The following is a 24,053-nucleotide window of genomic DNA, read 5'->3' on the forward strand; positions in this document are numbered from 1 at the left end:
AATGATAATACGATAAAGAGGCCAATATGCATTGGAAGGATGTAGTAACCACCCCCCCCCCCCAAAAAAAAAGTTTCGCTAACGTATAATCTAACAAGCTCACTTTTTTCAACAATTGTTTTGTATAATTATCTCTATCATGCAAGTCGTATTGCAAGTCATATTTATTATGTATCGTCGAAATGTTTACGACTACTCAACACCCTCACTTATCCTTTTTTTAAATAGTTTGAAAACTTATAGCCTTTAATTTATCGTGGATTATATACAATTTCATCCTCTCCATGCAATGTTTTCTTTGTCTCTACGTGGATAAAATTGGCTACCAACAAATCATTTCTTGGGAATTGGATATCACGATATGCATGTGATCGTTAATGTATATTTGTTAAATTGTATCCCCCATCCCACCGGGAAAATTGGCTCCCAAAGTCATTCATTTATAGAAATGTTTGAGAATTTATTTATTTATTGTGCTTATATTCACACAAAAAAACCTCTTGAACGCGTCTAATAAAGTTTTTTATTCCCCTTCACTGTCCCTCTATGTATCCACCTTCCATATGCTCTTGAGCATGTACATGATCAATTCATACCCCTTTTTCTCAACTATATGTGTTATTTTGGTAAACACATGGTCAACCATCCCTCTTATATTAATGATCATGTTTCTTAGTAGCTACAATCAAAATCTCCATTGCGTGATTTGTGATGCCAAACGTTAGACTGTTGCACATTGTTATCAAAGGCAATGTTGGTTAAGATTATTGAATAAAGTGAATTTATCTTGGTGAGTATATCCTTAGGCATGCTTGCCAAGTAACTAAAGCACAATGTGAAAATATTAACGCGAGCTCGATGTCACATTTGTAGTAAAAGACCCTCATCACTTTAACTTGAAATCATGCATGCTAACACTTCAATGTCATTTTTCTCCTAATAGATGTATTTTCAATAGAACTCCCCTTTGACCCAATGAAAATTGCAACATTTTCATATAACTAAGTGAGTGGCATATGAGTTGTTGGAAAATTGGGCCAAATATTGGGATCAACATTTTAATCACCTATTGACATAGAAACGCTTAGAAATTCAAGTAAATTTTTTCATTGATATACTCCATCCACTCCATGACACTTGGGAGCCAAGTGATTAATCACATCTATATTTTCATAAAGAACTCATGTTTGGTTGTAATGAACCACGAGTTCATATTGTGAATGACTAGTGGTGGAGATGAGCATAATATAATTATACCATTTCATACATGCACATATCGACCCATCAATATAGAATGGTTGCGTCACTAGAGAGGATTAGATACCCATTGTTTTAGTGTAACCTTTGGTTTCATGGGAGATAAAGTTCTACAAACCCCCTTACGTTCAGTTTTCTCTCTAACATGTGAGAATAATACTATTACGAGTCCCCATTGCAACCTCATCTATTGCATGTTAAATGCATTGGCATCCATCTCTCCATATATATAGTTTATCCCCGAATACTTTGCCAAAGATGACGAAGGTTTAATCAAATTCCCCAATAACTTCGAAATACCCTTGAGTTTTTCGTTATTTCTAGTGGGGCCTCAACGAAACAAGGATATCAAAGAAAGGCAATAAACATGATTCTCCCTAATAATGGTTAGCTTGGGAACAAATTGAACCAAAAGGATGAGATCACATTCTCCCTTCCATGGTCGTGTGTTGCATGGAGAAATCAAACTCATTTATTATCATGGATCAGGCGATTGATATTTGGAGAGGAGAAGTCAAACTACACGAAGAAATCACACTATATTTATTATCATGCATAAGACACATGATCTATCGGGAGTAGCACAACAAAAGGTGCAAGTTAATATGGTAAGTCAGTGGCCGCAAGGATAGGATGGATGGTGCCGATGGTGAGGATGTGACCAAAGAGCATCAATACCAATGCAAGTGTCGTCAAGGGAGGGCATGTAACGGAAATAAACAAAAGTCTAGGGGCATCTGGTTTTCCCTTGGACACACACGGAATATGTATGTATGTACAAGAAATCAATCGCCAATGTCGAACTAAGGGAGGGCATTTAACGGAAATAAACAAAAAGCCCAGGGGACCTCTGGTTTTCCCTTGGACGCACACAAACTCAAGAAATCAATCACCAATCGCGTCTTTGTTTATTTATTATATATCTAGAAACAGCGAGAGACACCTGCTAAACCCTAATTTTCGTTCTTCTTCCAGTACCCAGTTGTCGTCTGCGCCTTCTTCTTGCCGTCCGTTCGCTTGTCTGCGAATCTCTGAGGTCACCATGGATGCTTTCAGGAAGCAGCTGGACACTCTCATGGGAGCAAATCGCAATGGAGATGTGGAGGTCGTGAAGAGGAAGTATTACGACAGAGATGTCTGCAGACTCTACACTGCTGGATTGTGTCCTCACGATCTTTTCCAACTCACGGTTAGTAATATATATACAATCTTCTCCTGTTTTCTCTTCGTATTCTTCGTCTTGTTCTTCTCTTTCTCATTCCTTCACTTCTTCTGATTTCGCAACCGTTTTATTTAATTTCGCTACTGTTTTGTGTTAATTGGACTGTTTCTGGAACTTGAAGAGAGACTCGTGGAGAGATTTTTTTTTTACCTTTCCGTTTTGAGTCGACGAATTTATGAAGTCGGCTCTTTTATACACCTTGGATGTGCTAAATGTGCGTGAGGGCCCAGGGGTATGCCGATTTTTGCTAATGGTAATTTCTGTTAGCAAAATTATTATCATTCCTTGTCCCTATTATTTCGAGCTGAGAAACTCCTGAAGAACATGAAATAAAAAACCTTGATAAAGAGGCTTCGTTATCCCTTTGTTTGTTTGTTTGATTAATCCATGTATATCTTCCTGTTTATTCGCTTTTGTATTCCGTCTATAAAACTGACCGGGGAACTTGATGGGAAACACCTATGGAGTTTATTGTTGATGAATGACTTCGGATATTTGTTTGTACATTAAGAATCTTCTTTGGGGAAATTCGAAATAAATTTGTGTAGAAATATTGTTGTGCATGGGTTTATTTCCTTGTATTGATGACTTAAGAGAGATTGTTTTTGTCCATGTAAAAAGTATTTTCTCATTATGAAAATTTGCAGAAATGTGAAGGAAACACGTATATAGAAATATTGTTGTGCATGGGTTTGTTTTCTTGTTTTCCTGACAGATTAGACATTGTTGTTTGTCCATGTAAAACGTATTTTCTCGTTATGAAAAGAAACACCTATTGTGAAGATGTTTTGGTTGCCAACTGCTGCATTGTTTTACTGATTCCATGACTTGGGAGAGATTTTTTCATCCAGGGTAACAGTCTGTGGAATTTGAAAAGACTTTGCTCTTTTATTGTTTCTTTGTTGATGTGAGATGACTTTGTTGTTTTTATACAATTTCGATGTTTGAACACTTCTCAAGGATGTGTTTTTATCCATTTCTTCATAGATTCAATGAATTCATGGCTTTCTGTGCTATCACTTTCTTACGTATATGTGAGAAAATAAATACACTTGCACTCATATATGTGTATATGTGCTACCATTCAGTACGTTGGATGTGCACAAAACATACATTTGATTTTTGTCATTGTCTATGCTGCTTTAACTGCAGTTTTCCATGGAGATTTTGTTTACCGAAATTGGAAGGATCATTGGTCTATGGGGTTATTTTTTCCATGGTTTTGGTTCTTATTACTTTAATGCAATATATGATGGAACGTGCTCATTAAATTGATGCTTGGACGGTTTGCTTCTTCCTTGGGTAGCATCATCTTCTTTAGCTAATGTTTTCAATGAAAAATGTCTTCTGCTCGGATACTACTAGGGACACTCCTCACTATGCAGAAGAGAATATCCACATCAAATTGCATTCACTATTCAGAATGTGAACCATTATACTTGGTTATGGACATTGCCAATGCCAACCAGGACCACCACTCCAAACTGCTTAACTTCGTAAGGTCAAAGCCATCATCACACAGTATCAGAGTTGCTCTCATTGTACCACTGACCTTTCCGTATTGGTTGAAACCATAATAGCTATTTGGGCTGCAATTTCCGTTTCCAATGGTCAGGCACCAAATCTTATTGTTACTGCTTATTTTTTATTACACCCTAAGGCCTTTTTAGTTTAGGAAGTAAAAAAATCATTTTATCTTCTGGTACACACATTCACATGTTAAATGCTCATAATTGTAGTTTTTCAAGAAGTTGATATATCATTTTCTTTATAAAGTCTTTGTGTAGATGTATTTCTCGACTCTGTCACTCTTTTCAATTGTGTAAACCTTCACGTTCAATATCTGTATATTAATTATCGTTAATATAAATAATAATGATATGTAAGTATATTTTTGGTGGTTACATTTAAATTCACTAGAGGTGCACAAAACAGCCCATGTCTCCTTTTCTTCACGGTAGCAGATTCTCCCTTTCCAAGGTGAAGAGCAACTCTGTTCACATTCTGGGTTCGTGTAAAATCGATTGGTTTCTGTTGTTTTTGTGCATAAATTTGGTTAGTTTATCAAAACGGATTTCTAGGTAAAGAGAGATTCTGTCCACCACTTGAATTCTCTTAGTCAATGATTTGAGTGCTGAAATGCTCTTTTGATGTGTGTTTGCTAGTGATATGCTGCTTTCTTCTAATTTCTCCATAAATTATGGCATGGTTCGTTTCATCGTTGTAGTTGTTCGGAAAACTTGAATTGGACCACCAATATAGAAAGATTTTTTTGTGTGGTTTTTTCTTCTTAACTTGGCAACTTCATAAATTTACAATCTTTGGATGCATGCAAAGTCTAATCATAGCTGTCATGGTTGTTCATATGACTCACTGATTTACCAAAATAGGATTCTGTCTGATTGATGATCTCCATGCTTTTGCGCTTGTCGAATGTGTTAAATTATGAGCGATTTCTTAAATGCTACTAATTTCTCCGTAAGGGCCATTGTTTGAGTCATGTCCTGTAATTGTTTGGAAATTCAAATGGAAATTTGACTTAGTGAGATGTTTTTTCTGTGACTTTGCTTCTTTTTTATCATAGATTTATAGACTTTGGTTTTGTCTAAATTTGCTTTGTGATAAATAGACTAAGTGGCACATTCAGTTAAAATATATGATACCTGTATTGGCTGTAGTCAATGAGTAAGAGCATGTCCCGTTGGATTCAGTAATTTCCATGATTTGTGGGCTCTGCTGCATGCTTACGTGTATTTAGTCGTTAAAATTATTTCGCTATCTAAATTTGCATGAGTGGCACATTTTACTTATTCTCACTGTGGAAATTTAATTGTTCAACTGTTCTATTTTTGCAGAAAATGGATTTGGGAGCATGCCCGAAGATTCATTCCTTACAACTACGAAAAGAGTATGCATAGTTGTTAATCCATGTCTTATATCTAGTGATTTAGCTTTTTGTTCAACAGATCTCATGTTTTTATTCTACCCTTGACTTTGAAAAGATACGAGGAAGCAAAAGCGAAAGGGAAAGATAACTATGATAAGGATCTAGAAGATGGCCTAGAAAAGCTTGTATATGAATGTGACCGCAAAATTCAGCGTGCATTGAAGCGTTTGGAAGAGGATGACGCAAAAGCTGCTACAGCAATTGCAGTGTCAGAAGTTACAAAGGTAAGAGGAGATTCTAATTTCTAATGGCAGGAGTGTTGATATGTAATTAACATTTTTGGCTGGGTTCTTGCAGTCTCCTGAGGCGGCAGAATACACAAGGCAAATAAAAGAGAAGTTGAAAGAAGCTGAATACTTAGGTACTGAATCTGATGATAATACCTTTTGGTTTTTTGAAGTACCACGATCGTTTTTCACCACAACAGGAGCTTGTTTTGTTTCTTTCTTAGATTTGGAAGGTAGAACTGATGACAAAATCAGAATAATGGAACAAGTAGAGGAATTACGTCTCAAAAGAGCTGACCGCCAGGTACATTTTCCCTTTCTGTTGTCTCCTTGTTAGTTTAATAGGTTACACTGGGTTGATACAAAAATGTGTGCCATTTTCAAACAGGCATTATCTGTATTAGATGCCTTCAACAAGGACAGAGCTTCTATGCCACAACCTCTTCAAGCACCACCACCTTTAGCCCCATTGCCATTCCCACCTGATGCTCGAACACAAGAGATGATTAAAGAAAAACTGCAAAAAGCTGAAGAACTTGGTAAGCTATGCTATTACACTTTTGTAATATTTATCAATGGAAACTTGAGAAAGTCAAACTGCATATGTTCCCTACGTTATTGCTTGTATTGTAGGTGAGCTAGGGATGCTGGATGAAGCACAGAGAGCAATGGAAGAGGCGGATGCATTGAAGAAGGTGAAGTGGGTCTTGTTAATGTGTTTCTAGAAAGTAATTTAATACTTGCTGGAAGTAATGTTGGATTTTATTTATGTACCGACAGTTAGTGCGTGCTGAACCAGTGGCAGATCCGGCAAAACAAGCTGCATTTGATGTTCGAATTGTAAGCTATTGTATCCACTGGTTTCTCTTTTGAATGATTTAGCATCTGGAATACCATATAGTCAAACTAGTTGATGAATGAAAAGTTGATTGATTGAGATTTTGCGTAGTTGCAAGTCATCTGTCTTTCAAGAATGCACATTGATGCATCAGCTCTCTAATTATCTTTAGCTTTCTCGCATCTCTAGTTGGGCGTATATGGCTTGAACTTGCATATTGTAGCTTACAGATACATACTTACTGTTTTGCTCCCCAAAATGGCATTCTAACCATGTTTTTCTACAAATATTTTCAGACTGATCAAAAGCTTCGAGTGTGTGATATTTGTGGTGCATTTCTTAGTGTATATGATAGGTAAACTGCAGAACAGTTGCTTTAATTTACATTAGATATTTGCTGACAAATTTAAGGAAAAGCTACTAACAATTTTTTCCCATGGAATAGTGATCGACGATTAGCTGATCATTTTGGAGGAAAACTTCATCTTGGCTATATTCAAATAAGGGAGAAATTGGACGACTTAAAGGTGAGTGGCAAATAGAGGCACTAGTTCAAATCTTGGTTGGTGTAGATGACTTTGTGTTTGATTCTAGTTGTGACTTAAGCTAATGTAATAAATTAATAATCATTTGATACTCAGGAAGAGCGGATGAAGGCACGCAAGACTGAACGCACTGATGATAACAGGTAGATATTTCCAGCTACGTCAATTCTGATATGGGTGCTCCAAGGTATGAGATAGCCATCAATTTTTTGTCTTCTTGCTGCTACAGTATCTCGAAAAGTAGACAGGATGGAAGCATAAGCAGGGATAAAGACAGGCTGGATGGAGATTCTGATCGAAAACGTGACCCTGATAGGGAAAAAGAAGTAGAACGGAGTAGGGAGAGAACTCGTGATCGTTTAAGTAGAGATAGAGATAGGGATAGAGATAATGATAGACGACATGATCGCACACGGGATAGAGATTCTCGAAGCAGTCAAAGGTAAAACATTGTACTGTATATTGTATAACCTTCTGATTTTGTATCTATATTCAACTTGGCCTGTATGCCAGATCACGTTCACGTTCACGCTCACCATCTAGATCGAGGGACCATGGAAGTGGACGACACAGGGATAGAGAGGGTTCGGATCACTATAGGTAAGTTCAATTTTCCACATCATTGATGCTGCACTTTTTCTTTTATGGAAAACCATCAACATGCCTCTACATTGGGTATTTATCATAATATTCTAAAAATTCCAAAAATTACCAGAATATCCATTTGTATTATTAAAGTGCTATATGGGGGGGGGTATTATGGTGACGGTTTGAAACTGAGGGACATTTTCTTATGTACATGGTGTTTCTTCTCTTTAGTTTCCTCTAATAATAATACCATCTTATGACAGGGATAGTTACAGCAGACATGGTCGCCGCTAAACATAATGGAGAGGGCCTGCCACTGTATCTTAGTGAGTGTCTATATAGGCCATTGTTCATGCCTCGGAGGCTTATCCAATTGGGCATATGCTATTTCCATTATGTATGGCAAGGGGGATTAAAAATTATTTTTTCTGCAACTATGACATCTCTTTGTTTTTTTGTTTGGAAGTTAACTTTTCAAAGTTTCTGGTAGACTTTGACATTATGTCTCCGTGCATGGACAGTAAAGGGTAGCCTCGTCCTTTGATTTCCTTTGCCAGTGAGTACTTGTATATATTCTTGCGATTGAAGAAGTTGAGAGGATTGGCCGAAGCAGATCTGTAAGTCTTAATTATGTTGGAAAATATTTCGACTATTTATCTTTTGGGTGCCAGTACCTGGTACATATCTTCTGTTACAGGGTGATGCATGAAGTTTAGTGTGCAATCCAGTTATTCAAGAACCTCTATCAGCTTATCAGCAGAGACATACTGCTAATAGCCATTCTTAGGTGCGTTGGCCCTTTTTTCTCTGCCTCAACACGTTATGAATATAATCTCTCTTGCATATTATTGCTTATATAAACAGGTCAGGTCATACACACACTATCATTGATGGGAGTTAGCGAATCAAGTTTCGATTGTGAGCAATCTGAACTTTTTTTTAAAGCTATATATCATGCAGCTGATCTGGGTCGCTTACGGAAAAGATTTAGTGTGCAATTTTCTAGATTATTATGATATCATGTAATAATAATGCTTTGTTCTTCTAGATGCAGTATCCTAGGTACCTAGGGTGTGAAAATATAAAATCTAACTAACAGAAACATGAAAGCATTCTTGAAGCACAGATTTTAGGAGTTATCTAGGGGTGTGCCCAATAGTTTGTACCTGGTAGCAACATTATATGCCCAATGGCCGAAATGTGGGAATTTTTTGTGTCTGAAGTTGTTATACTCGAATTGCATCGACTGTTTACAGATTTCATAAATGAAGAGTTGTTTGGATTTTGAAGGTTAGAACTGAAGAAATTGACTGTCATTACAATGTCATCTTGTTTTACCGTTGTGTTATCTGGTCCACCATAATCCTGGTTAGATCTCAAATGTGAAATGATGATGATGAGTTTAGGAAAATGTTTTCGATCTTCGAGTTTTTATTTGATGCAGTGCAAATGTGGGTTTGACTGATCGTGCTAAGTGTCAGTCAGCCATTGGAGCTATAAAACTTTGCTTAATTTATAGAATAGGATTTGACGGCAGGAAAGTACAGAATCAGGAGTCTTACAGCAGTTCATACGATATCACAAGAAAATGTATTATTTACATGTTTTTAATAAAATGGAAAGTGTACCCAGTGGTCTCTAATCAATGAAGGAAAGTCTTTCTTGTATTAACCTGCATCTTCGGAAACCTTGGGCACTTCATGAAGAATTCCAAGAAGTTTTCATTCTTAAAAGGGAAAGGCTGCTGATCCCTATTTCGATAATGGGAAATTGGTTTATTTTCTGAAGTTTGTTTTATTTCCTTTCATGTAGATTTCATATCAAGTAACTATATGGGTTTTCATATCAAGTTGCCCCAAATTTTAACTTGAGAAAATAGGTAAGGATCAGTCCGACTGGTGTAAGCAACTAGAAGCCTTGTCTTTTTTGGTAAGAAATCAAATCGAATGCATCATGAAATCACTACTCATCTGTAACTTTAGTCATCACAGATCTATGACATCTGAGAACTGATTGTATGAGATACGCATTCTAGTGTTGTAGAATAATTTGCAGAATGGCTTTGGTTGAGGACGTTTTATATTATACATTCGTTCTGTTCTGTGCAATGATCAACCAGTAGATTTTCATAATAAATTTGTCAATATGTCCTCCCTTATGTAAATAGTTATTTTGATGAAATGGGTGACCAATATATTGAAACGGGTGGCTGAAATATGATGTACGAATTAGGTTGTATACAAACTATCTTAGCTTGTTTTGGTTTACAACATGATATTTTGATTCCGATTCCGATTCCTATTAAGCAATTTCCATATATAATAGCCGTTCAAATTTTTATTTTCGATAAAAACTAGACATCAATTTTGAAGGCAAATAGGTATTGATTGACGTCTCAGTGCCTGATTGGAGGCATGATCAAAATCAATTGGTACACATTGATATGCAGCTGCTTCAGGGTTGAATCTAGGTGTCTTGATGAACTGCACAATAAAGTAATGTCATTTGAAACTGAAAAATTACAAGAGAATGTAAGATATTGATAGGGACAAATCTCTTGATAAAGTAAGATATTCATAATTTCAACATATGAGCTGAAAACTTACAATAGAATGTAAGATATTAATACGGACAAATCTCTTGATAAAGTAAGACATTAATAGTTTCAACATATGAGCTATGGGGGTGTTTTGGCGTTTCAACTGAAATAATTCAGTTTTACATTGTTTCTTTTTCAAGTTAGGAACCTGGTACAAAGGGGCATTTTTTGTAAAAGGTGCAATACATGTTTCTATATTTCTATATCACCTATCCATTTCAACTCAACTCACACTAACTTTCTACTTTCGACAAATGTAAAAGGAAAGAAAAGGTGAGCAAACAGAGTGAGGTGCTTTGCCATGTTGTATAATTATTGGAAAGAAAGAAAGGAATAACAGGGTTTGCATTGTAACCTTCAAAAAAAGGTCGAGTATCCTCTGTCGTAGACCAAATAAAGATGCTGTTGGTCGATTCCGATACATCAAATCAGCTTCCCGCTCGATGAGCAAGAGAAGTTCTTTTGTCAGTTGGCAATCATATTCTTGCACTGTCCATTTTATGTATCCAAGTACACACATTCTTTCATCAACATTTCGGAAACATTGGCCAAGTGCTGTGTACAACTAGTAGACAACAATTGCTAGTCAGCATTGAACCCTTGCTCCATACTCAAAATGAGCCATTTTTTCACATGCACTGATACAATATGAACAAATGCATTTTATATATAACGTATGCAAGCAACTTTCCACAATTTGTTTAGGCCGTTGTTCGTTATTAAATGTGGAAACAAAAATTACCATCATATTTTTGTTCTGATATCACAGACATCTATTGCAGTATTTAGAGTTACTGCAATATTATTTGCATTGCAAGCAGTGCATTATTTGAAGGCTTCATAGTAAGTGTGACGTTAATATTGTGTTTTATAGAAGAAGGTCATAAAGTTGATGTCCTTTATTTTCGGTTTCTTTTCTTGTTATGAGCAGTTGGTTTTGTATGTTTTAAGTAAAGAGTAATAAAGGAGGTTTATTGAAGAACCTTACCCTCAAGAGGTCTGAGGCACGGAGAGTATTCGGAGTTTGAACATGTACAACCTTTCCATTAGATAGCTCCCACTTCTTTGGTGCGCTCATTTTACACATCAGTGCTCTGATTCGTGCCTCCTTGTTCTCTTTTGCTGCAGCCAGCTCCATTTTCCCTATAGCTTGTAAGAATTCAACCTCCTAGAAAAGAAGTCGTTCCAATGGAAATCGTTATTTTATGAAGAAAATAAACATGTAGACGACATAATAACAGATTAAACATTGGGAGTCCCATTGAAGGTTAAATTTCACTAAGGCCCATGTACTAACTAATTTAATACTCAAGATGGTCAAATTCTAGTAGATGGAAACCACAGACAGTATGAGAAAAAAACAATAAAAGAGGAGCTTGGTTATAGAATGTGGCTTGTGATATTATTTGCAATTGCCACAATCATTAATTAAAATATCATCTCTTATGACTCTTTGATATCAATCACTAATAAACACGCAATGTAGGAAACACATTTTCTCCTACATTCATTATTATCGTTGGTGCAGCACCTAAGTTGGATGCTATTCCATTGATGCTGTTTTTTCCTCTCCATCTATTCCTCTGTTGCGATCTATGCGAGTGTCGATATACACACATGTGCACAGATACAGATTGTTTTTGTAATACATTTTATTAATGGCAGCAAACCTAAATGTGCAGCGAATACCACCAAAAGAATTACAGCTAAACAAGCAGTCACTCGGTGTTTTTGTTTAGGAATCTCCTTACATCTGAATGTAAATTCCAAACATTCAAATGTTCCTCTATATCTTCTGAGATATGGCACAAACGTAGAGACTGCTTGAATGAAAACCTGAAAGTCTAACTTGTGTGGGAAATAGGTTGACCATACTGGCAGTGGTTATATTTCTATCCATACACACACACATAATATAATACCCTCCTCTTCCAGGTGACAATGCTTAAGTTAACAATCATTGTCAAAATTTAATCCCTCATATAATTAAGAATCAATCACCTTTTTCAAGAGCTCTTGTGATGCCAACTTTTGCTTTTCGCCTGAAAGACTCTTTTCCTTGATAGATTGAAGCTCCTACTCAAATCAACATCAACAAAACATATTAATATCTCTGCAAGGGAGAAGTAGAGATTAAACAACTATTTTGGAAGACATCCGACCTCAAGGTGCCATGCATCGACTTCTTTGTAAAGGACTTCAAATTCTCCCTTTGTTCGTGGGTGTTTATGTCTGTGGATTTCCTGTTTTAATTGCATCTCTTCCTCCAACTTTTGTTTCTTTTCTAGCTCAGCGATCAACTATAAATGCATGATTTCTCTTCTCTTAGAGACGACGTATTATTGAAATGAAAAGTTTCCTAGGATGCAAGATAAAGAGATTCCATGAAAAAAATACTTACACGTGTTACTTTACACATTTAAAGAGGTGACATTCGGAAATTACATAGATTGAAGAAGCGGACCAGAACATTATTACATATATCCACGACTATTTTCGTTTTAGTTATTTCTCTTGCTAAAAAAGAGAATGCATCATTTTGGCATGAACGCACTTCATGATACTACTAAAGCAATAGCTCAAAAACCTGCTAATAAAATATCTGCTTTACATAATCCCAATATTACAGAAAGAACTGGCATGGTTTGAGGAAGCTATATATTATACTGTGCTTAGTAACGAGAAGTGCCGGAGACACTCCTTTAGAATAGGTTTGGCTGCGAAATTGACCACAGAAAAGATTACTGACTATGGCCGTTTCAAATGGGAGAACATTAGCAACATCACTTAATACTTGCAAACCGTTGTGTAAAGCAGAGTTGCTCCTCCTTAGAAAGCATCTATTTCTGAGAGGAACAAATATATTTTGACAAAATGGAACCAAATTACAATGAGATACAAATAGAATAAAAACACCTGCATGCAAACATGAGAGTCGCCTCTCCCTTTTTGCACATTCATGCATACGGGTAGTCAGAGATCATGTAGATCATCAACAGGCTTTTTCTTTATGCCTCATAGTACAACCTCATAGGATTCTTTCATTTCTCTATCAGCTATGTCTCCTCTATGCCGGGTAGCATTCAGAACCCATTTATTTGAACATATTGTTTTCGGTGGTGATTGTATCCCTCATTCGAGGAAAAAAGATAAACTAAATAGAATAATTTTTCAGAAAAAAAAGAAAGATAAACAAAATGACATCGGAATGGCAACTCAAATAGGTGGTTTTCATGTCTATGTTGGGAAAGGAGAAATGTGAACTATGTGATCAATGAAAAGGTATAATATAATGTCGCGAATGTGATCTATGAGAACAAAAGTTGCATTGTGGAATGTCTGGCTGATAGAAACAATATGAAAACCTAGAACGGAATGAGGAGTTTATGACAAAGTAGAGATGCCAGAATAGAATGCACATAGTCCACAAAATAATCATAAAACATTTTCCTTAAAAACAAAAAGAAATGATGAAAATGTTTTGTATCGATTCACTCATCTTGCCTCTGAATTCTCTTGAACAAATTTCCTCAGTTTCTTGGCCTTGCATCTCGCAATTCTCCCTCTTGCATACCTCTGAATCACAATGGCAGCAGACATTCTTTTTTCTTCCCAAACCTTGGAATCTTCATAGTGTCCTGGTATACGTGAATAATCATGGCTTCTATCAAGCACAAGACCAGACCGGTCCATTTGAGTCCATGTTTCACGTATAGTATTGCATTGTTGGTTTCTCGTATCACAAAGCTGAGTTTCCCTTGTAAACTTCACGACTGTTTCAAGCTTTGGTTTCAGACTGTCAGTTTGTTGGGAAGCATTGAAGTATCGAACTCCTACATCATATACTCAATGTTATCATCATCAGTAGCATGAAGATAACAAATTACAAACATTTCCTCTATTTTTGTAAATTTATATGAAACGTTTCCATGTATTTCCTACAAATTTGAATTAGTATGCATCCATCTCCCACGGCACACCTGTTCTCTTGTCTATATATCCATTCACGAGTGGACAATCTTTTTGCCTATTTAAACCTTCAGCTAATGAAGTTTTTGAACTAGTTCCACTTTCAGAATATTCCGTGCCATCATGATCAGAAAGTAGGCCCATCATTGCGTATATTTCTTTAAATCCCCAACAAAGAATATGTTAAACTTGCCACCTGTAAACACATAAAATTTCTTGAGTTCTCTGGACATACGGATTATTTCAATCCTTTATTAAAGATAATCACCAGATAAATGTGGTGGATTATAAATGTTATTTTGGAATGCCTCAAATACTTTCATAGATCAAATAACATGAATGATAATCAATTTATAAACCAATAGATAAATGACATAATAGGCAATGACATATGCGAGTAGGAAAATTAAAGATTCAGGGTGGTTTCTTGGTGGCGTTCTATACTGCAGCATTATAGGAGTTTATTATCCTCACTATTTGTCATAAAACGTGAAGCAAAGAAGAAAAAGTAGAGTATATAATGTAAAGACTGCATTCATTGATAATTATAGCGTCAGTAAGGAAATGTGTTAGTGAGAATCCTTATGCCATATTGAACCCAAAGTAATGTTGTCTATTGAACCTAAATCCAAATTATCTTCAGGTATATTTCTTTCTCCCTTATCACTGTGAACGATCATCCTTGGTGTGGACATCAATCTAAGCATCGATAGATCAAACTCTTCTGTTCGCCGTTTATGTGACGCTGATGCTGTCTTTGATCATAAGAATTAGGACGCATAAAAACGTACAAACAATACCAAAAGAAACTTCAAAAAAATGTCAAGATTTCTCTATGGTAATTAGTCTCGCCATATTAAGATAAAAATCGTTTACACACAATTTTATCTCGCAAGTATTGATGCACTCTTGGGATTGTTACGAGGAACCATTAGTGCCCCATTCGGAACACAGAATTTCTGAGAATTATTAGAGAAAGAGAGAGATACAGCGAAGAAGAAGAGGAAGACGAAGAAGAAAACCTGAAATCCATGGATGCAAAGAGCAGAAACGAAGAAGGCGTAGCGAAAAAGAAAATGACGTTCAAAGCCTCGCCATATGACAGGAGTTGCAGAGTATATCGCATTTCTAGGACCCATGTTTCCAACAACTACATATATAGCCCCCTCCCTTTCAAAATCCATGTGTAATAATAATAGATATAGAGCTTCATCATGTCTCACAAAATTACATCTCACCTCACCTCTAACATGCTTGCTTTATCATACAAAGAACTCCTCTCACCATATCATCATCACACGCATGTCCCTCTTGGGAATCCTACACATGGGGTATGTGATGATGTCCATCGAGCCTGAGATCAGTAATTTCCTTTGCTTCCACCACCTCCAAACCTGAATGTTGTGTACCCGCCCGTTTATGACTTGGCCTTGTAGTTGTCGGAGTTCGATTCCAGATTATTGTTTGTGCTTTGTCATGTGTGGACTTTGTGGTCGCCAGACTTGTTGAAACATGAAAGAGTGATCACGTTATATCTCCAATGTAACAAGAATGCAAGCATTGTCTAGCAATAATAGGGTGACCTAGTGCTCAGAAACAAAGTTTCTTCATATAGATTTATTTGTATATTAACACCCTTCATCAAATATGTATGGTGATTGTTGTTATTGACATTGACATGTGGGTTTATGAGGGTGGATCTTTATTTTGTTGTCTAAAATACCACTTTTGTTATGTTAGAGGTAGGGTTCAAAGTAATGAGACTCTTATTGAAATCCTTTTCCAAATCGTCTTCATTACATTTTTCTTTTTCATGGCTTGGATAGCATTCATTAATTGTTCAATTGAACACTCATGTCTCAAAAGAATACCAAATTTTTTACATGCAACAATCCTCATTCTTCAAAATAACTTTGTCCAAGAACAACATCCCCATACAAATAAGGGTCCTTAAGCATCTTCAAACAATAGCCGCAAATTTAAGCCTGCAATATGTCAAATGCGCTCGAAGTTACAGAAACAATAATTTGTAAACATTACGTTAGTCTTATACTTTCTTCCACGAATATTTTAATCTTGACTTCCACTCACACCTATATCAAGTGTGTGCATACATTTTACACATTGATTTCCTTACATACGAACATCCATCATTTTGTTCCTTGACAACGACAAAACTTCCATTACTACACACACATTGGTAATATGCATGCACAACATTGCCTAGAAATATGTGGCAAGGCAGCCACATTTGTGCCACATTCAATGTCAAGCTCAAGAAAGCTCTCCCTATCAATACCAAAGTGTTATGATACCACAAATATTGATTCCTAGCATAACTCTACAACAATATGAAATCAACCTCCACTGTTAGAAAGCAACTTTGCCTTGGCATTATACCTTATTGGATAACATGGACATTGCCATTTGTATTCTTATAGTCATAAAGAACCGAAGACTCATGTGTTACCATACAACTTCGTCATGGTCTAGAAATGTTATGTATTGACCTTTCTTAGCACTTATCGATATCACCATTGTCCAATGGTATTGAATGGATTCGAAAAAGGGATTTCTTAGGACCGACTAACCACATTTCAGGTGGTCTGTGTTGTGTGGTTAAGCACCCTCAATCCATTATTCTCCTTAATCTTTTTTTTTTCTCCTCATAAGTTTGATCCCTAGTGAGCTATATGCATAAGCTCCATGTTCATGAAAGATCTGTCCTTTGAACTTTAATTGCCATTGCGTTGACACGACATATGGCATATGTACATATAAATAGGTAATAAAGTGTCAAAAGCAATATGACATTTGTTAAGGTATCCAATGTATTATGAAACGCCTTGAATTAACCAACATGATGAAAAAAGGGTAGATAAGTGGACCCGAAGATAATAGAAAATCTGCCATTTGAACATTCAAAAGTGGAAAATTTACCAATATGTATTCAAGATAGTGAAAGTATACTTGTTTTCATTGTTGAAAGTACACCTACATATTCTCGATCACAACAAAAAAGGGTGGGAGGATTAAATCTCTACAATAACTTAGATACATGCTATGATGTTAATCAAAAGGTTTAATTAGTAAACTCTCTCTAAACTAGAAGCAAGTATCATCTTAGCATGTCAAACTAGAAGCTTAAGACTTTGTTAGTTACATGCGTAATCAACTCGGTCTTGAGGACCACATCCTAGTAAATGTCCGACAAGACATCTACAAAAGCTCAAGTATGTGCTCAATCTTGAAGAAAAGAAGCGTGTGATTATGAGCTTAATGTTAAACATTTACAAAATTACATATGTATAAATGTAGGTAATTCTTGAGAATTAAGACTCTCTCTCTTTCGAAGGCTTTTCATGCGTAATGCGTACGAGTAGTAGTGGATATGAATGATGTGGCAGTTGAGACTCGAGAGAGTAGGAGCTGGGCATATGTGGGAGTGATGAGGTGGCAGCCTCTGATGATGTGGCATAAAAAGGGGGGGTGCGCTTTTTCCTTTGGCCATGCCACGTCATAAAGACAGATTATTATCCCTTCCTGCTGAAAAGCGACTCTACTTTTGCGCTTTTTTCCGCTTTCTTTCTTTCTTTCTTTCTTCTTCTTCTTCTTCCTGCTCAGCACAATAACTTAAAACAGAGCTTCTTGTTGCCACGGAGCAGCTAAAACAGAGCTTCTTGTCTTTGCACAAAAAGGTAAGTAAACTTACCCCTGATTTCTAGGGTGTTTTGTTTTTCATGGTCTATTTCAAGGCACATTCATGTGCAACTTTGTCTAGTAATGAGTCCATTAAACCTGGTCTTCATGATTCTTTGTCTGGATGATGAAAGAAGAGCATGAAAACATGGTGAGAGACATGTACAGCTCCCAAAAGTATGTGGTGCACATACAAAAAAATTCTTATTTTATAGAGGGAACCATAGAGTGCATATTTTGTTTGAGCCTCAGATATTATGTGTATATGTATTTTTATAGAAGACTCTCCATATATATGGTTCAACACTTGTAATATACACATATCGTGGTTTAAAACCAATGGTCATATGATGGTTTGGCAATGTTCAGGATGACTAGTTCAACACTTAAAACTTCTAGATTAGGCCATATGTATTTTCCTAAGTTGATGGTTGTGCTATGTATGGACGTAACCAGCTTTAACCTGTCTCTGGAATGCTTACATGGGTACCTGGCTAGGTTTGCATTGTGTCTGGATGCATACATGGGATGGGGATGGGCCAAGGTTTGTGTTGTATTTGGGATAGACGGTAGCCAATGTCTAATTTTGATGTTGTCTTCAGCAAAGGCCATTGCTCAAATCAAAACATACATTTTGTATGTCAAGGGACGTACTTAGATAAGTAGACTACTTATCACTGGTTGACGCCATCTTGGGTGTCTTTCAGATCTAATATATATTAGAGTTATAATACCACTCCAGGACATTAACTCTTCACATACTAGGGAAAAGAATTATCCCATTTTAATGAATAAAAATACACAATCCTCTTTATATGACTAACATGGCTAAGTAAAGACAGGAACGAAGTGTAAATCTTGTAGAGTTGTATATCGGGGATTAAATAAAAGCTAGAGCAGGCTGTGTTTGTGACAATGTTTTTATAATCTGGGACTTATAAAAAATCAAGTCTCATTTTTGTACAAGTTTATATTGAATTGATATCCATATCATTGCAAGGATCCTTGCCCTTCTTCATGGACATTATTAGCTCTCAAGATGTTCCTACAAAGGTAATCTCCATCAGTCATATGAATAGATGTAGAAACACATTGCTAATGATAATGGAGGCTCGTAATTTTGTGTGTCTATATAGGTCAGAAAACCTTATACCATCACCAAACAAAGAGAAAAATGGACAGAAGATGACCATACAAAGTTTTTGGAGGCATTGAAACTTCATGGGCGCGCGTGGCGGCGGATTGAAGGTGATTAAACACTTTTATGTCACCCATAACTCATAGTTTACATTAAATGTTTTGAGTTTGGTATTGTCCATATGCACCATGTTTATTAGATTCAAGAGGATTATTTGAATTGTTTTGATGCTTCCGTTAAATTGTTTGGGCATCTTAATGGGATTTTTTTGGATATTTTAATGAATCTGGTGTCTTATGATCTTAGATCACATTGGCACGAAAACAACAATTCAGATCCGCAGCCATGCACAAAAATTCTTCTCAAAGGTTTTATTAGTTTGTTACGTTTAAACCTTTTTAAATGATGTTTTGAATGTAAAAAAGGATTGCCGTAAGCATAGGTGTGCCTATTCATGTGGGGGTATGAAGTTCTATTTGTGTGATATTTCTTCCTCATGCATTAAGGTTATGGTTTGACTGACTGTAAATAATTATTATTTGCGCACTATCAGTGATAAGTTATTTGAAAAGCAAAGCATCAATTCTCGACATCAGTTATTTGTACACTATTTAGGGATTTAGTTTCCAAATTTTAGTAGGTTTGAAATAACATGACATTTAGAATCATATGCGTGAATATAGAAATAAGCTTCTTGTTACCATGCCCCTTATGAAATCCGAGCACTTGATCATCTGTAAAATGAAAATACCCAATTGAGAAGGGAAATATGTAGCATGATATAGATTTTGACATGCTGATCTGCAGATGGAGAGAGATACTTCATTTCTTGGGTTGTTGGGGAAAGGAAGTTCAAGAGAGATTCAAATACCCCCACCTCGGCCAAAGCGGAGGCCATGTCATCCTTATCCCAAGAAGGTAGGTTAGCTTATGAAGCAGTCTCGCTTTGCATTATCATTGTTTCTAATTCAGTTATATATTGAGGCACAATCAGACTATCAGTCGAGACTTTAACTTTGCAATGTGTTTTTGTGTGTATGCTAAGATCATCCACATATACACATTTATGTTGAGTACAAATATACACATTATCGGCTTTTAGATTTTTCATTGGGAGGCATTTGTTGCATTCGTATATGTCCCAAAAGATATGTATATTTCTTAGGCTGAAAGATAGATATAATGACCTACTGAGCATTTCTTTAATTATATCTCTTGAGAGGTTCTGTTGAGGAATTTTCATCTCCACCTCTTACTTTATCAATATGTTACAAAGAAAGAAGAAAGTGTGTGTGCACATTGACTTCGTAACCAACCAAAATGCATTATCAAACAACATATGGAATTCAATTCAAATGTCATCTATTTACACATCTTCTCGTACACAGGCTTTATGTGAAACCAACCAGACAACTACAAACAGTAGCTTTGCGGAGGCTTACAGCAAAACATTTCCGGACTTCCATGGCCCAACGGTGGATTGTGAGCAAATTGTCTCGTTGGGGTCACATGAGGAACATTTATCCCATGTTTCATCACCGGCCAGTAATAGCACATCTTGCATTTCAGATCATTCTCCTCGACAAGAAGATGCCACAAGTAGTGACACATCTAGTGAAAAATATGAAACATTATATAGATTGGCACCCTGTGAGAAGGATTTGGATGCTGCGCCTACTGCTAATATTGTAGGTGATTCAAATGAAGACAAGGGAGACAACCCTACAAATGACATTGCTCATGAACAAGGCATAACGTCTATAAGCTCGTTTAGGCCCATTTTCAATATGGCACATTATTCTTCTCTATACATTCCAGTACTCCTTTTACCTCATACTTTTTCTTATAATGAAAATGAGGACGCGAAGGTAACTGCATTTGCTATGGCGACAATGGCACAAAACATGTCAGTTGCGAGCACAAATTGGCAAGCTAGCAGTAGAGTGTTATATAATCCCAAACCTATACTTGCATCCCTTTGGAAACCACAAGAAAGGGAACCTAAACGAAACATCACAAATCATCAAGGCACTGATGCATTTGATGAAGAATATGAGCAACTTAATGCTCATAGAGGAGGTGTTGAATACCTGGATGATCTAGTGAATATTAGTAGATCTTTGGATGCCCATGATGTTGCGGCCATAAAAAAGCAGCAATATATGCATATGGAGAAATATGAAAAGACAAGAATTCGCATGACATGCCATTCTATTAAAGGCAACACACATGGTGAGGAAGGTTTTATGCATTGTGGCAATGGAAAATTTCAACATTATGAGGACTACTCAACCAAAATGGATAGCAAGAACTTATCAGTGACAGTAATGATGACTGGCAAGGAATCTGAGGTTTATAACCAGGCACTAGAGACAGTGAAAGCAGATCATATGCCATTCTGCCAAATACGCAATGAGGAATCCCAACTCAGCAATATACATGCTCAGGTCTCTTTCTCTCATTTCTTCCTTTTATCTTTTTTTACAACATATATGTCACGTTTATTAAATAGGTTTGGCACATCGTTCTTGGGGACACACTTTGGTTTTTTGAATGCATACACATATACTAGTATACATCGTGTAAGGACCCATATTCTCAAGCATCGAGAATCGTTTACATCCCATGCGCATCTTATGTGAATCAGATTATCAAACAACTTATATATATACCATATGCGTTATATGGTATTTATGTTTTAGGTGGATTCACGCGCATCTTATGCATTCCGTCGGCATGTTGTATGGAATCTGTGTTCTATTAACATTTTTGAGTATCTTATACATTGCATATGCATCTTATGCAGAATCATATTCTCAAGCATCTTATACATCCCATACCCATCTTATATGGAATCTGTGCTCTAGGTATATTCTTCAGCATCTTTTACACACCATATGCATATTTCCATGAAAAATCTCTGTCAGATGTATATTCTCAAGCACATCCACACTATATGCATCCTATATTGAATTAATGTCACAGATATATTCTCAAGCACCTTATGCATACCATATGCATCTTACATGGAGACTATGTTAGATATGTTCTCAAGCACCTTATGCATACCATATGCATCTTACATGGAGACTATATTAGATATGTTCTCAAGCACCTTATGCATACCATATGCATCTTACATGGAGACTATGTTATAGGTATGTCGCCAAGCATCTTATATGGAATCTATGTTGTAGGTATATGTTCAAACATGTCAGCATGACCCATCCCTGGAAATAGATAGAAATAGAAACCATAAATTCCCTGGAAGAAAATATCAGAGTCATGGTGCATCAAACCAAACAACGATATCTGCGTGTGGACCAAGGAACAATGAAACTAGTTCATTGACATTCAGTTCAAATGCGCCAAAGTGTATCTTTAGAGCAACAAGTTATAGTGGAGATGGATTTATCCCATACAGGAGGCCTTGTTGATTGAATTGCTGTGTAGCTCCTACCATATAATTAACTGTATCAATACACATTACCCTTCGAGCTCCGTATTGACTTTTCCATTTATGTATACATGAAGTTCATTTCTCATTTTCTCACATCTTATTGCTGGGTGAAGATGCATACGAGAAACCATAGGATGCACTTTATGTGACCTATCTCTACAGTATGCATAACGACCTGTAAGTATTTATGAAAGCACTAAATATGTCATAGACTTAAGTTGTGATGGCCATGTAAGTATGTGACCAAATGCCTTTGTAAAGGTTCCCGCATGGTAAGAGTAGGAATCATTCATCAATGAGCCCCATACAAGGAGAAAATATCGTTGGTTTTTGGGATGAGATTCCCATAACTAATTAGGAGTATGCCCCAACTTGGTCCGGATAGAAAAGCAATGTATGTATGTGATAAAGAGAATGTCCGCATCAAGAACTTGTGAACCAATGAGCTTCCCAATCACGCCAGAGAGTGATACAAACAAACATGGGTGATAATGAGCTCATCTCTAGATTCTGTTGCTTGTCATGAAATACCATACGATGGAAGCATCTTATTCATTGTACCTCGAGTGAAGCCAATGTTTGGAACCAATAAGACACAAGCTCTGGTGCATTTTCTTCATAATGGACAACTAACCCACACAACAACCCCCAAGTGACAAAACATAAACCAACCTAACCCAAATAGATGTTAAATGGTGCAAAAATTGATTTAAAACAACCATTATTCAATTTTGAACCCTCATGTTTGAATGAACGATAGCCTTCTAAATGTCATAACCATGCGACAAACATGGATTTCTAAGAAACTTGATTTGTTGATCATGTATGTGAAAGGATGATAAATAGATAGATAGATTATTAACACATATGAGAGACTCGACACAATCTATGGGCCAAAGATGAGGATGTCTCTAAGAATCAAATCATTAACTAGTTATAAATGATTTTGTTTGAAGGCCCACTAACACAAATTTGCGATTTAGCACAAAAACGTGCACATTAATTAATTGTGACTTTTTTTGAGGATTTTTTTTCTTTTAATTACATGTCTTATTGTACCTATATTTTTCTCACTTTCTCTAGAACAAGGCTCTTGCATTTGACATGTTATGGATGGATTCAAAATGCCTCTATCAATCATTTTGCACAGCACATACACATATAATATGTGTGCATGGTCATCATAACAATGTATCAAGAATAATATGTCAATTGGCTATATTGAATCTATCCTAACAAAGTGGTTCCATGTGAGAATTTATGTAATTCTTAAGCTTGCATTGATCTCATTATATCATTTACCACTTGTCCTGAAATGAATGAAGATGGTGAAATAAAATGAACGCACTTTTTTGTTCTACATTATTACACCTAGAATAGGAATAAGGATGGTCAAAATATATATAACCCTTGAGCATTCATGTGGAAATTGACATAAGAACATGCTTATGTGGCTTCGTTCTCCTATTAAAAGATGCAAGTTGAGATAGATTGAGTTGTATTTTCCCACTCTCCATTGATTGCCCTATTTAATTGTTCTAAAACAAGAGTTTCAATTCTCACA

At 36.3% G+C, this 24,053-nt stretch overlaps 3 protein-coding genes and 1 long non-coding RNA gene across 6 annotated transcripts; 3 read left to right on the forward strand and 1 right to left on the reverse strand.

Moving 5' to 3' along the window:
* Window positions 1–2,159: 2,159 nt before the first annotated feature.
* On the forward strand, window positions 2,160–8,285 carry LOC147858514 (U1 snRNP-associated protein usp106-like). Of its 2 annotated transcripts, XM_087327050.1 has the most exons (15): window positions 2,160–2,446; window positions 5,335–5,387; window positions 5,482–5,650; window positions 5,724–5,787; window positions 5,878–5,957; window positions 6,042–6,192; window positions 6,287–6,348; window positions 6,434–6,493; window positions 6,788–6,846; window positions 6,937–7,018; window positions 7,133–7,179; window positions 7,266–7,478; window positions 7,550–7,636; window positions 7,888–7,950; window positions 8,146–8,285. In XM_087327050.1, the coding sequence occupies exons 1-14, from the start codon at window positions 2,300–2,302 to the stop codon at window positions 7,916–7,918; spliced, it is 1,305 nt and encodes a 434-aa protein (XP_087183176.1). In that variant the 5' UTR covers window positions 2,160–2,299; the 3' UTR covers window positions 7,919–7,950; window positions 8,146–8,285. The 2 variants fall into 2 exon arrangements, with proteins under 2 accessions (XP_087183176.1, XP_087183175.1); XM_087327049.1 differs by lacking the exon at window positions 8,146–8,285 and having other exon boundaries at window positions 7,888–8,113.
* LOC147858515 (uncharacterized) lies at window positions 7,924–8,949 on the forward strand. Of its 2 annotated transcripts, XR_015530457.1 has the most exons (4): window positions 7,924–8,021; window positions 8,182–8,241; window positions 8,322–8,411; window positions 8,489–8,949. It is a non-coding gene; the product is annotated as an uncharacterized LOC147858515 (long non-coding RNA). The 2 variants fall into 2 exon arrangements; XR_015530456.1 differs by having other exon boundaries at window positions 8,322–8,949.
* A 1,011-nt stretch (window positions 8,950–9,960) lies between these two features.
* On the reverse strand, window positions 9,961–15,301 carry LOC147858516 (uncharacterized). Its single transcript, XM_087327368.1, has 8 exons — window positions 15,215–15,301; window positions 14,204–14,388; window positions 13,728–14,056; window positions 12,386–12,523; window positions 12,225–12,299; window positions 11,212–11,391; window positions 10,579–10,788; window positions 9,961–10,107 (listed from the first exon to the last, which is right to left on the reverse strand). The coding sequence occupies exons 2-8, from the start codon at window positions 14,337–14,339 to the stop codon at window positions 9,985–9,987; spliced, it is 1,191 nt and encodes a 396-aa protein (XP_087183494.1). The 5' UTR covers window positions 14,340–14,388; window positions 15,215–15,301; the 3' UTR covers window positions 9,961–9,984.
* Window positions 15,302–17,773: 2,472 nt separating this feature from the next.
* Window positions 17,774–22,582, forward strand: LOC147858517 (uncharacterized). Its single transcript, XM_087327854.1, has 7 exons — window positions 17,774–17,890; window positions 18,892–18,944; window positions 19,028–19,139; window positions 19,336–19,397; window positions 19,837–19,947; window positions 20,418–21,476; window positions 22,227–22,582. The coding sequence occupies exons 2-7, from the start codon at window positions 18,909–18,911 to the stop codon at window positions 22,464–22,466; spliced, it is 1,620 nt and encodes a 539-aa protein (XP_087183980.1). The 5' UTR covers window positions 17,774–17,890; window positions 18,892–18,908; the 3' UTR covers window positions 22,467–22,582.
* Window positions 22,583–24,053: the final 1,471 nt, after the last annotated feature.

The sequence above is a fragment of the Azolla caroliniana genome, unplaced genomic scaffold, assembly GCF_043228905.1.
Source record: "Azolla caroliniana isolate FFs.n. ecotype wild unplaced genomic scaffold, voAzoCaro1.0.p SCAF_11, whole genome shotgun sequence".
In the NCBI taxonomy this organism is placed as follows: domain Eukaryota; kingdom Viridiplantae; phylum Streptophyta; class Polypodiopsida; order Salviniales; family Salviniaceae; genus Azolla; species Azolla caroliniana.